This window comes from Orycteropus afer, unplaced genomic scaffold, assembly GCF_000298275.1.
Source record: "Orycteropus afer afer isolate SDZICR_OR568_19922 unplaced genomic scaffold, OryAfe1.0 scaffold00017, whole genome shotgun sequence".
Lineage (NCBI taxonomy): Eukaryota > Metazoa > Chordata > Mammalia > Tubulidentata > Orycteropodidae > Orycteropus > Orycteropus afer.
Window position 1 is genome coordinate 13,037,082 of NW_006921604.1, and position 16,715 is coordinate 13,053,796.

The window sequence follows — 16,715 nt, forward strand, 5'->3', positions numbered from 1 at the left end:
ATGTAAAATAGTCAAGAAATCCATATACACACTTCCATGGACTTTTTAGGGATCCTCTCTTTCTTTTTCTTTTAAACTACTATTTGGATAACTTTAAAAAAACAGTCCCTGGAAACATATTTTAAAAAATGTTCTGTATAGTAAGAAGATAATAATATTAATTTACTCACGTTCTCAAAGACTCAATTCAGTAAATTACACACATGAATCTACATCTTCTTACATTTAACGACTGACATTTCCTGCTAGAGAGAGTAAAAACATGTTCCAGGAGAAACAAAAAACTATGCTTGTCAAGTAACTGGCTATGCCAAATGTATGTAGTTTATCATTTACATTAATTGAAAACTTTCTTCCAAGGATTCTCTGTGATTTGTAAACAAATGTGGGTAAGGCATTTGGCTCCTACCCAGGTGGTTTGTGTTTTAAACCCAGTAGCTGCTCCACCAGAGGAAGAGGTGATCTACTTCTGTAAAGACTGGAAACTCAAATAGGGTTGCTTTGAGTTGGAATGAACTCGATGGCAGTGAGCCAATCTTAAAACAAGAGATGAAGGAGAAAAAAACAAAATTGTACCTTTTTTTCCGCATTGTATTTGTATGCAAAGAAACTGGTACCTTGCATAGTACGGCTGTTACTACAAATAGGAGCAATCTTTTTTTTCTTGTGATTTGGGTGAAAATTTACAGAGCAAATTCACTTTCCATATAGCAGTTCACATACTTTGTCTCATGACATTGACCACAATTTACCACAATGTAACAGCTCCCCTCCCACCTCCTCCCTACAGTTACCTCTTCCCTGTGTCCATCCCTCCACGTACTCCTGCCCCCCCTCAGCTGTCTCCCTGCACATAAGCCCCTCCTTCTCCCATAATTGTTTTCTCCAAGGAGTGTATCTATCTCAGGTAAATGTTCAACTCATATGCCTTTTATTTGGCTGGAAGCCACAGGTGTGGGTTCAATTGTAGACCTGAAGGGCAGCCAGGGGCCATAGTCTCAGTGGTTCCACCAGGCTCTATCGGACCAGCAAACCTGGTCCCCTCCCCTTTTTTTGGTCTTTGCTCCAAATGATTTTGAGTTTTATTCCACACTGTTCTCCCTGTCTATCAAGGATCTCCTACATAGATCCTCCTCCAAGTGGACAACAGTGGTAGCTGGGCACCATCTAGTTCTTCTGGTCTCACAGTCGTATAGGCTGCAGATCAGATGGTGTACCAGTCACTAGGACCAATTGTTTCCATCAATTTTTGTTTTTCTTCATTCTTCTTTGCTCTGGACGAGGAGAGACCCATCATTGCACCTAGATGGCAGCTTGTCAGCTTCTAAGATCCCAGTCGCCACTTGCCAAAGCAGGAGGCAGAACAATGCTTTATACAGTATATTATGCCAATTTGAGCTTGATGTCCCCGGCGACCATAGTCCCAAGCCCACAGGTTCAACTACTTGGTCCCTCTGGGTAGCTGGCTGCGACCAAGCAGGACTACAACCTTGCCCCTTGTCAGTGCTACTACATACCTGGGAATTCTGATCATTCACATGAATTTATAGGACCACTGTCTGCCAACCCTATACATGTTCTTGGGTACACACCCCACCTCATAGACATACCTAAGAGTTCAGCCTGTCTACCCATCTATCCACCCATATACCCATATTTGCCTTCTCTGACAACGCAGTACTGTATGTGCAAAAGGGTTCATCTCCGTTGTCTGCACCTCCCATGTATCTCTCTATGTCTTTTTCTTTCTCAATGCCACCATACTGGTCACGCACATTTGGTACATTGCCCTTCTCCTCACCCAAATCAATACTTATCTCTATCTAACAGCGTTCCCTCCCCTCCCCTCACACCCCTGGTAATCAACAAAGAAAATTTCCTTCCATAGATAAACCTTTCCTTGACTTTTACAATAACGGACTAATACAATATTTGTCCTTTTATGATTGACTTATTTCACTCAGCGTAATATCCTCTAAGTTCATCCACATTATGCAGTGTTTTGCAGATTCTACATTATTCTTTAGTGTTGCATAGTATTCCACTGTGTGTATGTACCATAGTTTGGTTATCCATTCCTCAGTTGATGGACACCTAGGTTGTTTCATCTTTTGGCTATTGTAAATAGTGCTGTGATGAACATGGGTGTGCATATTATCTGTTCTTGTCATGGCTCTCACTTCTTTAGATTATATAACTAGTAATGGAATGGTTGGGTCAAATGGTATTTCTAATTCCAACTTTTGAAGGAATCGCCATACTGTTTTCCACAATGGTTGTACCATTTTACAGTCCCACCAGCAGTGTATGAAAGTCCCAATCTCTCCACAACCTCGCCAACATTTGTTATTTTCGGTCTTGTTGAACTTTGATACTAGTGCTGGAGCAAGATGGTATCTCATTGTTGTTTTGATTTGCATCTCTCTAATAGCTAATGATCATGAGTATTTCTTCGTATGTTTGTTGGCCGACTGAATATCCTCCTTGGTGCAGTGTCTATTCATGTCTTCTGCCCATTTTTTAATTGGATTGTTTGTCTTTTTGTTATTGAGGTGTTGGAGTTTTCTATAAATTCTAGAGATAAGTCCCTTGTCAGATATGTCATTACCAAATATTTTTTCCCAATCTGTAGGTTCTCTTTTGACTCTTTTGGAGAAGTCTTTGGAAGCACATTAAAATTTAATCTTTAGAAGGTCCCAATCATCTGGTTTCCTTTCTGCTGTTTGTGCATTTTGTGTTATGCTTGATAGTCTATTTATGCCATGTATTAGGGTCTCTAAATTTGCCCCTAGATTTTCCTTGAGGAACTCTATAGTTTTAGGTTTCACATTTAAGTCTTTGATACATCTGGAGTTTGTTTTTATGTATGGTGTGAGGTACAGATCTTGTTTCATTTTTCTGCAAATGGATATCTAGTTTTGCCAGTACCACTGATTAAACAAACATTTTCTTCCCCATTTAATGGATTTTGGCCCTTTGTCAAAGATCAGCTCAATGGATGTATTTCTGGGTTCTCAATTCTATTCCATTGGTCTATGTATCTGTCATTAAACCAATACAGTTTTGACTACTGTGGCTGTACAGTAGGTTTTGAGATCCGGCAGTGTGAGACCTCCTACTTTTTTGTTCTTCTTCAATTTGTTGTTGTTATGTGCCGTCAAGTCAGACCCGACTCGTAGTGACCCCTCCTTGGGTTTCCAAGGTAGTATCACTACAGAAGTAGATTGCCCCATCTTCCTTCCGAGGAGTGGCTGGTGGGTTTGAACTGCCAGCATTCTGGTTAGCAGTCAAGTGCCTTAGGCACTATGCTACCAGAGCTCCCAATACTTCTTCAATAGTGCTTTGCTTTGAGGTCTCTTTCCTTTCCATATAAAGTTAGTGATTGGTTTTTCCATATCCCTAAAGAATGTTGATGAGATCCGGATTGGGATTGCATTGAACGTATAGATTGCTTTGGGTAGAACTGACATTTTCACAATGTTCAATCTTCCTATCCACAAGCATGGGATGTTCTTCCATTTATGTAGCTCTCCTATGGTTTCTTGAAGTAATGTTTTATAGTTTTCTTTGTACAGGTCTTTTGTGTCCCTGGTAAAGATTTATTCCCAAGTATTTTATTTTTTAATTTTTTTTCGGTAGCTATTGCAAATAGTAACAATCTTAACACTAATGTTAGATGAAGACCATCAATAAAGCACAGTGTGTCCATCCTACGTATCTGAATTTTTTCAGTATTAATAATCCTAAATATTTCACTTCAAATACTTTTTCATAGTTTGCCTTTTTTTGTTTGTTTGTTTTTTACAGAAAGTGTAACTATACCCTAAAAACCAAACCTACTCCTTTTGAGTTGATTCTGACTCATAGCGACCCTATAGGATAGAGCTGAACTGCCCCATAAGATTTCCAAGGCTGTGAATCTTGACAGGAACAGACTACCACAGCTTTCTCCCATGGAGTGAGTGGCTGATGGGTTCAAACTGCTGACCCATTTAGCAGCCAAATGCTTTACTGCACACTAGAGCGCCTCAAGTATAACTATACCTAATATATATTAATTTTATAAATGCTGAAAAACTTTCTGCTACCCATATACATTGGATCTATTTTCAAGGACCTCTTAAAATTTGCTTTAAATTTTTTTTATTGAAAAACAAAAAATTTAGAAATATTCAAAAGACCACCCTAGCTTTTTCTAAATGTCCTTCCATCAATTTAAAGTGCCTCAACAATTTAACACAAGTCTTGTTGCTTCCATTAATTACATTCCATAGATTTTGATATCCTTAAACTACTTTTTGCTTAAATTGACTTTCATGGTCTTAAATTCTATTTAGTCATGGCTAGAATATGGCTGACTCAGAAAGGAAGGTGAGAATGGTTGCTTATTTGAAGAATGTAATCAATGTCACTGAACTGTACATGTAGGATTCAGTTAAACTGGTTGTATTTTGCTGTGTATATTCTCAACAATAACAAAATAAATGAGATTAAAATTAAACATGTCATTCTTGTTTGGTACCATCAAGTTAATCTGGATTCACAGTGACCCCATGTAACAGAGTAGAACTGCTCCACAGGATTAGGATTTTTGAGGCTGTAATCTTTACGGGAGCAGACTGCTACATCTTTCTCCCACAGAGCCCTGAGTGTGTTCTAAATGCCAGCCTTCTGGATAGTAGCCAAGTGCTTCTCCATTGCATCATCAGGGCTCCTTACTGCAGTAATATAAGGTTAGATTTATCAATCTTTTATTTAGAATTTCTGCTTCCATTGGTTCAGATTCCCTTTATTGTCATCTTTGCAAGGTTTTGGTATTAGAATTTTGCTAACTTTATAAAACAAATTCAGACTGTTCCTATCTTAGTATGACATGGAACACATAGCACAGAAATTTTCTTTAAAGATTTTCCATAATTCACTGATACTTCTGAAGGGATAGATTGAGGACATGCTAGATTCTTCTGTACATAATTACTTATTCAGGTCTTCAACATCTTTTTAGTTTAATTTGAGAGTTTACATATTCCTAAAAGATAATCCATTTCACTTACATGCGGCATAGAGTTAAATACCGTGTTTTCTAATTTCTTTGAGCTCCTTGTAACTGTGCTCTTGAGTGAGTGCATATTTTTTCTTTTTCATCTCGGCTAGTCTTTTTTTTCTTTTTTAATTTTATTGTGATTTGGGTGAAAGTTTACAGAGCAAATTCACTTTCCATACAGCAGCTCACATACACTCTATCTCATGACATTGACTGCAATTTCCCACAATGCAACAGCTCCACTCCTATTTCCTCTCCATAGTTACCTCCTTCTTTGTGTCCTTCCCTCCCATGCACTCCTGCCCCTCCCTGAGCTGTCTCCCTGTACATACACAGCCTTTGTATTCTCCCATAATTCATCTCTCCAAGGAGTGTATCTCCCTAATATAAACATTCAGCTCATATGCCTGTCTTTTGTTTGGCTGGAAGTCACAGGAGTGGATTCAATTCCAGACCTGAAGGGCAGCTAGGGGCCATAGTCTCAGGGGTTCCACCAGGCTCCATCAGACCAGCAAATCTGGTACCTTTCTTTCTTTTTTTTTTTAAATGATTTTTGAGTTTTGTTCCACATTGTACTCCCTCTCTACCCAGGATCTCCTACAGAGATCCCCCTCCAAGAGGTTGAGACAGTGGTAGCTGGGCACCATCTAGTTCTTCTGGTCCCACAGTCATGTAGGCTGAGGATGGTATGGTGCATGAGTCCCTTGGACTAATTGTTTCCATGTATCTTTGGTTTTCCTCATTCTTCTTTGCTTTGGACGAGGATAGACCCATTGTTGCATCTACATGGCTGCTTGTAAGCTATCTTGGCTAGTCTTGAAAGAAACAAGCAACTCCAGATTTTTAAAATTTACCAATTACCATGGGTTTATTTTCTAATACATTAATTTGTTTTCAACTTTTTGTTGTTATACTCTGTTGGTATTTTTCTAAGTGATTTCTTTTAAAAACCCATTTAAAGGTGAAGAGAGAACTGCAGGGGATGTTTTTATATAAGAACATGTGACTTTGGGGAAGACTGGTAGGCAAAAATACAAGAGTATCTTAATAATAAATGTATCACACCAACCACTGATGTTAGACTCTGAATTTCATAAAATTAAAGGTCTATAATTTAATGAGTGCTATTTTTGTTTTAATCCTCTAAGTAAGTCAGAGGAAGAACTATATCCTAGTATACAAGCTTTTCATTTCACTTTTACATATGTGCAGTTACTTTAAAAAAAAAAAAAAAAGGAGGCATAGAGACTGGAGAGTGGAACACATGAATCTCAGCAGCTTAGTGAGATAAAACGAAAATCAAAACAAATGAACCATCATATAGCTACAAGTCTACACAGTTATCAACACTACACAGCACAGATGGACTGCTAAAACAATAAATATCATTCATAGCAACAGTTTTCCTTTTAAAGAAATGATCTCTGAAGAGTTTGAAGTTCTAGATTCAGGATCTGTCCTATTTCAAATATGCTTTAAAATTCTGGTTATGATTTTGAACTTTCACGTCTCAGGCTGGCCATGACAAAATGTTTATTTTCTTAAATACCTTTTTTTCCTCCTTCTCTATAAATCCCCACATTTTCTCCCTATAATTAAATGAATTTGAATGAATGGACACTTAAGAGTCAGAATTAACAGAAATGAATTTAAAGTACCAAGGGTCTACAGTATAGCCCTTAAGTTCTTTAGCTCCTTTTGTGTCATATGGGTCTAAAATGGCACTGATCAGTAAATAGAACTTTGTTCAGTGAGGGAAATATCTGCGCTGTGAAAGGTATTTTGTGATATCTAGTGTGGCAGAGGAATTGAATTTTGATTTAATTCATTTTAGTTCAAATAGCATATGTAGCTAGCAGTTACCATACTGGACAGTGCAAATCTGGAAAGCTCTTCACATATGCAACAAACACTTTTGCCAAACTTTCTTTAAAATAAATACATGTATGAAAGTTAGTCCTATCTCAAATTAGCCAAAACTCTACATGTTCAATATTGTGAATTTAACAAACTAGTAAGATTTCTTCCATACACAAATAGATACATACTCTAGTCTAATCCTCCTCCTCCCTCCTAAAAAAACCCATGAAAATAATACCTTTTCTCCACGCTTTACAGTATGAACTGGAAGCTGGCCAATAACTTTCTTAGTTTCTTTCCTATGGCTCTTGGGTAGAAAAGATATTATTATTATTTACAATTTTAAGTTAAATCATTATTTTAAGAAAAACTCATTCATCATCATATAAGCAAGCATACAGAACAAAAATCTCATTTAAAAAGCAAAGTTAAATGACTATACACTGAAAATAACTAAAAATATACCATGTAAATCTTAATGTATAGAAAAGCCACATGTAACTTAAGAGCTGTTAGAATAAGAATATTTATTTTCAATTCCATGTCTGAAGAAGAAACCAATTCTTATGTTTAAACACTGGCAAGAAAGTAGTAAGTTGAGGATGGGAGTATCATACACTCATCTATTAATGTACCTAAGAGGAAAGAGCCCGTCCTGGCTCTCAGGTGGAAGATGACCCAGAAATGACTATCTACCACCTAGGGTACCGCCTAGAGTCAGGAAGGTCAGCTTTTCAGGACTACAGTGTTAAGTTTGAAATTCAAAAGGCCTGCCTTTGGAAGCCTCTGGCTCTTCAACTGCCCTCCTCTCTGCTGTTACTGAGACAGTGTCTCTCTGTAGATAAATGGCTTTGAAAGTTGCTCCACAATGGAGACAGAGAAGCCCCTTCCACTCTCTTCCTCGCCTTCGGGCCTAGTCAGGGAACCAGGGTTACATGAGGACAAGTCCATTCTATCTCATGTCTTTTTGTCATTCCTTTATGTCTGGAAAAGGATAAAGAGGGTATCTGCAGGAGCCAAACATGCAAAACATGACCCAAATTGCATGGCATCTAATTTCCCATAAAACAGAAAATTTAATATATTCAAAAGTTAATATTAAAAAAATAATATTAATACTTACATATTATGAATGGAAATGAAATTTAAAATATAAGTACACAACTTCAAGCAATATATAGGGGAAATATTTACAAACAACCTTTTAAAAAGCAAAGTTAAAAAGTTACCAATAATTACCTGATTTCCAAACTGTGAGCCAGTATAAAGGAAACGCTGTATATAATAAAATATTAGCCAGGCTAATGAGATAATCATCATGGTGATAAAGGCAATGGCTACAAACACCACAGACTGACCACTGATGAACTCCTGTACGTGACGGGTGCCGATCCCTATGGCCATTTTTACTGGAATTCCTTTTTGCACCAGATCCAAAATTTCTCTTCCTTTTGGGTAGCTAATCATAATTACCACTATATTTCCTGTTCCTGTAGAAGACAAGAAAGAAATCAATACAAAGAATATAAAATATACAGCAAGTTAAGAGAAACATAAGAGTACCATTCTCATCTACCCATGCACACTTGAAAACTTTGATGAAACAGGTAATTTTCAAGGAAAATAGAAGTTAAAAAAACAGGTTCTAAGAGGAAAAAGACAGTGATTACTATAAAAAGGTAGAATAAATCATTAAGTACTATCCTCCTCTCCCCCAATAAAGGAAAGAACCTCACAGAATTTCACAAGGGAATTCTACTAGCAAACCTTTAAGGAACAAGTAATGCCAAAGATTCTTAAATTGTTCCACTGCAGATAAAAAGGAGGAAGTTTTAAAATTATTTCTAAGATATCAAAACTAGACAAAGATGGTAATAAAAAACAAACAAAAGAACGATACAGACCAAATTTACTTATATTAGTATGTAATGCCTACAGCATGCCAAACAAAATTAGGGAGGTAATATGAGAATTTCTACTATGATCACTATTACTTAGTATTTTTCTTAAGACCTGAGCAGGCAAGACAAAAATATAAGAAAAGGTATAACAATCAATTTTACATGAATCAATCTATAAATTAATGCAATAACCAAAAAGTATCAATAGGATTAAAACAAACACTAAAGTGCTGCATCTAAAGTTCACTTAGGGGGAAATATGCAAGAATGAACAGGAAAACTTTTTAAACAGTAATACTTGGGTTGGCCTCTATGGTAAAATAATTAAACTACTACGGTAGTAATGAATGAAGACAACCAGTGTAATAAAACAGACTAAAATGTCCAGAAATAGCTCCAAATGCATAAAAGAACTTAGTATATAATAAAAAACTGACACAGTGGCTGTGATGATGGGCTCAAGCATAGCAAGGATTCTGAGGACAGTGCAGGACCAGGCAGTGTTTTGTTCTGTTGTACACAGGGTCGCTATGAGTTGGAATTGACTCAATGGCACCTAATAACATAACAACAAAGCAGAATTTCAAATCAATGGGATAAAGATAAGTTTATTTTTAAAAAATTGTGTAGGGGGAACTGGTATCACCTGGAAGAATAAAAGGTGCAGCCCTTTCTCACAACTTACGTCAAAATTAATTCCAACTAAAGCAAAGATAGAGAAACATAATAAGACCAAAAGAAATTTAAGAATATATAATATAGAAGGAAAATCTTTGAAATGAAAAGTCACCTCAGAGGTTCTTTAAAAAAAGAAAAAAGATTTGACCTCATAGAAATGAATAGTTTACATGGTCAAAAGAGAGCAAAAATAAGGTCAACAGCACACAGACAACTGGGGAAAAACATATGTAACCCAACAAAGACAAGAAACTAATTTTCTGTAAGAAAAAGACTAATAGAAAAACCTTTACAACCTTGTTGCAGTTGAATTGATTCTGACTCACAGTGACCCTACAGGACAGAGAACTGCCCCACAGGGTTTCCAAGGCTGTAATCTTTACAGAAGGAGACTGCCACATCTTTTTTCAGTGGAGCAGCTGATGGGTTCGAACCAGCAACCTTTTGGTTAGCAACCGAGCACTTAACCATTATACCACCAGGGCTCCACACAATAGAAAAACAGGCAAAGGAAATCAACAAACAGATTTTTAAATAACAGTTTTAATGAGTTACGCTTTATATACCACAAAATTCACCATTTTAAAGTGTGTAAGTCAGCAGTTTTTAGTACATTCACAGATTGTACAACATCAATACTATCTAATTCCAGAGTATTTTCATCACCCCAAAAAGAAACTTTGGACGAATTAGCAGTCACTCCTCAACAAATGAACATATGTTTTAAACATATGAACAGCCATGTTACAAATAAAAACATTTAACATACTGGATTGGCAAATATCAAAATGCTTGACATAGTATATATTGGCAAGAGTGAGCACAAACCAGCACTGTTAGAAGCTGCAGGGGAAGTGCATCATTACAACCTGTATGGAGGGCAACTGCTCCCAAAATCTGGAAAATTCACAGACCTCCTTGATCCAGCAATTCTACATCTAGTGACTTAACTGCACACATATATATGTAAAAATGAAGTATATACTAAGGTATTTATTGCCGATGCTTTCTCAAAATTTATTTTACTATCCTAATCTAAGCTCTGGTAGCATAGTGGCTAAAGCACTTGTCTGCTAACCAGAAGGCTGGCGGTTCAAACCCACCAGCCACTCCTCGGAAGAAGGTTGGGCAATCTACTTCCGTAGTGATACTGCCTCGGAAACCCAAGGAGGGGTCGCTATGAGTCGGGGCAGACTCGACGGCACATAACAACAACAACAACAATCCTAATCTAAATGTCCATCAATGAGAAAACAACTATATAAGTTTTGTATATGTACACAAACTGAGTAAAACTATGTGGACAGCATGCTATAATTAAAAAATAAGAAAGATAAAAGATCTATCTACTCATATAAACATAGGCTACCTCTGGAGGGATACCCCAGAAACTGGGACCCCTGTCTCTGGGGAGAGAAACTGGGCAGCTGAGAACAAGGAGACTTAGTTTCCACAGGAAAAAATTCTGTACTATGTACACATATTAGCTATACAAAAAATAATTTAAAAATACACAAAAAGAACGTTCTCTGACATGACACTAAAACTACATTATAACACTATTTTATTGTAGAGAGAAATTTAATCCACTGTGGGCCTCAGCCATCGGAATTTAGTTACTGAAATACCAGAAGGGCACCCTTCTCAAGTGGCCTGTCTAGAAGCTGATCCCATGGTCCATGGCCTAAAAGTATCAATTAGCAAGAACTATAGTTTCCTGAGTACCCACACAATCTACCAAGTCATCACTGAGGAGACACAATAATGAGTAAAGCATTTCCTGCCTTCAAGAAAATAAACATCTAGTAGCTAAGACAAGTACAGAAATAATTATGATAGTTATACCACTATGATAATTATACCATAATTATATGGCACTTTATAAATTAAAAACATTTTTTATAAATTGTCTTTTATGGAAATTTTCAAATATATATGAAAGTAAAAAAAATAGTATAATGCCTTCATGTACTCGTTACTCAGTTAAAAACTTCTATACAAAAATTGGCTCAAATTGTTCAAATTGCTTCCATGCTATGATTACAGCTATGTGATATTTCTGGGAACGGTAATGTTCTTTGTGTGATATTGGGGAAAACAACTTTGAAGTGCTTTCATCTATATGTCTCATCTGAACCTATGCTGTATTATGATTTTACTGTTGAGAGCTCAGAAATCTGAGGTTGATTACTCAATGCCATATATTGCTGTTGTTAGGTGCCACTGAGTCAGTTCCAATTCACAGTGACCCTATGGCCAACATAACAAAACACTGCTGGGTCCTGTGGCATCCTCACAATTGTTACAATGCTTGAGCCCACTGTTAAAGTCACTGTGTCAATCCATCTTGTTGAGGGTCTTCCTCTTTTTCACTAACCCTCCACTTTACAAAACATTATGTCCTTCTCCAGGGACTGGTCCCTCCTGATAACATGACCAAAGTACTGAGACAAAGTATGGCCATCCTTCCTTCTACGAAACATTCTGGTTGTACTTCTTCTAATACAGATTTGTTTGTTTTTCTGGCAGTCCATGGTACAGCCAGTATTCTTTGCCAACACCACAATTCAAAGGCATAAGTTCTTCTTTGGTCTTCCTTATTCATTGTCCAGCTTTCACGTGTATAAAAGGAGACTGAAATTACCATGGCTTGGTTCAGGTGCACCGTAGTCTTCAAAGTGACATCTCTGCTCTTTAATACTTTAAAGGGGTTTTTTGCAGATTTGCCCAATGCAATATTTCGTTTGATTTCTTGACTGTTGCTTCCATAGGCACTGATTGTGGATTCGAGTAAAATGAAATCCTTGACAACTTCATCTTTTCTCCATTTATCACAATGTTGCTTACTGCAGTAAGCAATGTCATACACCACCAGGAAAGCTGGTTCTATGGTCTGAAGACCCAGCTCGTAGGTAGCATCCTTGCCCTGTCCCCTCTTCAGAGAAGACCTCATAGCTGGATCAGAAAGATCACAGGATTCAGTGGTGAACTGACTTGGTTTCAACTCACTGTAGTATCTACTATCTGAGTCTGGACAAATCAATCCTTTTGCAAATGTTTCTTCATCTATAAAATGGGGATAAGAATTATTCTATTTTGGACTATCACTTATTTAATAAGGAAAGTAGAATAACAAAGAGTTACAGAAGTGAGGAGGTAATTTTCATGTGGGATAAGAAGGAAATCTTCTCCTGGGAAGTGGCATAGGGGCTACACTTGGAAGGATAAGAAAAGTTTCCCAAGTAGATGAGGGGAAGGCTTTCCAGGCTGTGGAAGCAGATAAACACGTATTTCGGATGGTGACTAGTCCAGTTTGGCTAGTGACTAAAAATACAATCTGAAATTTTTCACCTAGGAAATTAATCTCAGTTCATTGGATTAAGAAAGAAAATCATTGAAAAAAAATACTGTGCTTAAGATAAAGGCTAAACAGCAGTTTGTTATATTATAATTATAGCAGCAAGAGTGCCCCTAGGAACTGTTTTAAAATATCTCAGAACGAAGAATCACTCTACTCTGTGATTTATTGTGCCAGGACCTTTTTGGTGATACACTGGAGGTAGGGTAGTTATGTAAAAACCCACCAGCTAGGGCTACCCTGTGCCAACCCCAAAGGATGACAGGCCTACACAGCCACAGATGTCCCAGTCCTGCCCCTCCCTCCTGAAACATTACCGTCTCTAGGTCAATCCTAGAGCGCTAAGGGTACTCAAGTTATTTAGCACAACAACCATGGCACATGAGGGCAAATCACAGCTTATTTCCAAACTAACTCGCTAAATTTCTTCACAGAAGACATAGAAACTGCAAGATTTGGGGTGGAGGTGGGACGTAAAAGCCCTTAAAGTGTTTTTCTTCTCTAGGTCTTAACACTGCTACCAATGTTGGTTGATTAGAGCAAGGTTGTCTTACCCAATGCACCCTTCAAAGGGACCTATATACTTCACCATTAGATGGCAAAACCCCCTGAGAGCAGTTTCTGGCTTTTTTTTTTTTTTTTAACACTTAGCACAATGTCTTTGCACACAGTACAGGATTTTATACTGACTTGTTGAATAGTAATAAATGTCAACTACAGTATTTTTTTAGCTAGCCAAATTATCCTTAACATAAAACTCTTCTGTGCCCCAAAATAAAATTGCATATATTTCCATTTCAAAGTTCTGTGTTTCTCCTACTCCTTGTCAAAAGCAAAAAAAAAAAAATCTGTTTTGGCCAAGAGCTTCACAATTCTGGAGTGTTACATTTGAGCTAGTGTACCATTGCTCCTCCCAAGGAGACTATTTAAAGTAGATTTCAACAACTTCTTGAAGGAGATAGGACCTACTGAAATATTTAAAACAGTGGATTATATTTCTGTCCCAGAAAATTAATTCAGGCAGCAATAAGTATAATTTAAAGTTCTAGCAAAATGCCATTGCGGTGTAGTAAATTACTTAGTGTGGCTTTTCTACCCATAAGTCTTTGTAAACTCCAAGGTGGGAATTACTGTTAGCAACTGAGGAGATCCTGGTTTTAAAGTTGCCCACCTGGGTTATTTCTGTTGGGCGTGGCACAATACAATGTTCTGGGAGGTTCCCACTCTCTCTCACGTGCTTAGAGTTCTGATGCTGTGATTGGCTAGTTTGACCACCCTTCCGGGCTCAAAAGGAAGCCTTCTGGAGGCAGAACTCTCTCTCTGATTGCTGGTTGAGGAAGACGTGCTGCTGAAAGAGACACAAGCCCCTGAAAGAGACAGGCGTTGCTGGGAAAGAGACGCAAGAGACACGCATTGCTGAGTGAGACACCGAGGGACCAGTGCTGCTGGGAAAGAGACTGTGAGAGACTGTTGGCGGAGGGACAGTGGGCTGGGAGAGAGACTGAGCATTTTTCTTGAACTTGAGTTGTAGCCTGGTGCTTCCCTAATAAACCCCATAATCTGTGAGTTCTATGTGGCCACTGCAGTGAATTATCGAACCCAGGAGAGAGGTGGTGGGTGCCTTGGGAGGAACGGTTGGTGAAAGGGCTGGAGGGAGGCAGCATGTCTGGCCTTGCAGTAATAGGCCTTGGGTTACTGCTGGTAATCCTGTCTTCCTCTTGTGAGATTAGAGGAGGTCAGAACATGTGGCCTCCTTGTCCTTTTTGCACCCATGAACTGTCAGGTTTTCTTTATTCAAATAACTTTGCTTCTATACTCTCTTCATCTTTTTTTTTTCCCTCCCTGGAGAAATGCAGGTCAAATTTTTAAGGTTCAGTTCAAGTTCAACTTAAGCCTTTTCAGCACCATGGACTCACCCTTCATGTATTCAATGCACCAACGTCTCTTACATATACTCTTTTTGCACACCTCTGCTTTGTTTAAGGATTGCACACCTATATTTTCTTTAAGGAGCTCTGGTGACATAGGGGGTAAGACATTTGGCTGCTAACCAGAAAGTCAGCAGTTCAAACCCACCAGCTGCTTCATGGGAGGAAGATGACACAACCTACTTCTGTAAAGATTTACAGCTTTGGAAACCCAATGCGGCTTGCTATGAGCCGAAATCGACTTGACAGCAGTGGGTTTTATGCTTTCTTTATAAGACTTTCGCCTTCTAGGTCACTGGGTAGTATAAACGGCTGCAAAAGGTTGGCTGTTCAAGTCCATCCAGAGATGCCTCAAGAAAGGTCACTTCTGAAATATCAGTTGTTGAAAACTCTATGGAGCACAGTTTTATTCTCACACATATGGGGCCACCATGACTCAGAATTCATGAATGTCAACTGTTTCTCTCCCTCCACGAGACAAATACTTGTTGCTGTTGTTGTTAGTTATCATCATGTCAATCCCTGACTCATGGAGACTCCATGCACAACAGGATCAAACAGTTGTGATCCATAGGGTTCTCACTGGCCATTGTTTTGGAGAACAGACTGCCAGGCCTTTCCTCCTAGTCTTAGTCTGAAAGCTCTGCTGAAACATGTTCAGCATTATAGTAACGCTAAGCTTCCAGTGACAGAGGGTGGTAGCTGTGCATGAGGTACACTGGCTATGAATCGAACCTGAATCTCCTCCATGGGAGGTGAGAATTCTATCAGTGAACCACCACTGTTCCCAGACAAATACTATCTGTTCTTTATTTATTGGTTTTTGTAGTCCTAGCATTACATAGTAATGCCCAATGAAGAGGTTTTATATGAACTAATCAATCTGAAAAGCCTTCTAGTACTGTAGTTGAAGTGATCCAATAAGCAGAATTACAGGCTCCTTAGCAGGGAAAATAAAGGGGCTCTGGTAGTGTACTGGCTAAGACATTTGGCTTCTATCCAAAAGGTCGCTGGCTTGAGCCACTTCATGAAGAAGATGGGGCAATGTGCTTCCATAAAGATTTACAGCCTTGCAAACCCAATGGGGGTCATTATGAGTCAGAACTGACTCATGGCAGGGAGTTTGATTTGGTTTTTTTTTTTTTTTTTTTTAAGCAGGGGAACTAGTACAGCAATTAGGAATGCAAATGTTTCAGAAATCTGAAGGCATTATGCAAAACAGAAAATGTTTTTATGGTTGGCAAGAGCAAATTAGGATGACTCAAAAATAAATGTAATTCTCTTTTAGGCACTATAGAATTTTAAATCATGTTTTGGATAATTTGGCTTGCCCAAAAATATTTTGTATTTGTTGAATACACTACTCAGAAATTTTATTGAGAACTCTTTCCCAAATGTATTACTGTATCTCAGACCTTCAGTTTTTCCAATACCATTCCTACTACCTAGAATGCCCTGTAGTCCAACCACACCCACCACACACACACATCCAGAGATACTCTCCTTACCAACTTTCACTTATGTTTTAAAACTCATCCTTTCTGGGAACTGTCCTAGTTAATTCCACCCTCCATGAGGCCATCAACCCGGCAGTGTTTCCTTCTGTTGTATTCAGGGTCGTTATGAGTTGGAGCTGACTTGACAGCACCTAACAACAACAACAACAGCAACAACATGAGGCCGTGAGGTGCCAATTCCATCTTCTCTTATCACCAAAATACACTGTAAATTCAAACCCCGATTTTTAGATCACTTGTGAGAGTGCAGCATTAAAGATCACCAAGAATTTATTATTCCTTCCAAAAGGAATATTATCAAGCTCTGCAAATACAAAATATACATCTTTAAGTATGTGAAGTCTTCTAAGGACAGTCATTTCTTATTTATCTTTATAATCTCCTTCTACACTACTCCCTGGTCCCTTCCCCAAATACAGCTCTGAGCCT

The 16,715-nt window shown here is 38.1% G+C and overlaps 1 protein-coding gene across 1 annotated transcript in view; it reads right to left on the reverse strand.

Annotated features, from left to right (window-relative positions):
- Window positions 1-16,715, reverse strand: part of RNF149 (ring finger protein 149) — a 35,331-nt gene that overhangs the window by 9,903 nt on the left and 8,713 nt on the right. Inside the window, exons 2-3 of the mRNA XM_007959539.1 lie at window positions 8,144-8,394; window positions 7,143-7,211 (exon numbers count right to left, since the gene is read on the reverse strand). Coding sequence (XP_007957730.1) covers window positions 7,143-7,211; window positions 8,144-8,394 — 320 coding nt within the window. The remainder of the gene's footprint in view (window positions 1-7,142; window positions 7,212-8,143; window positions 8,395-16,715) is intronic.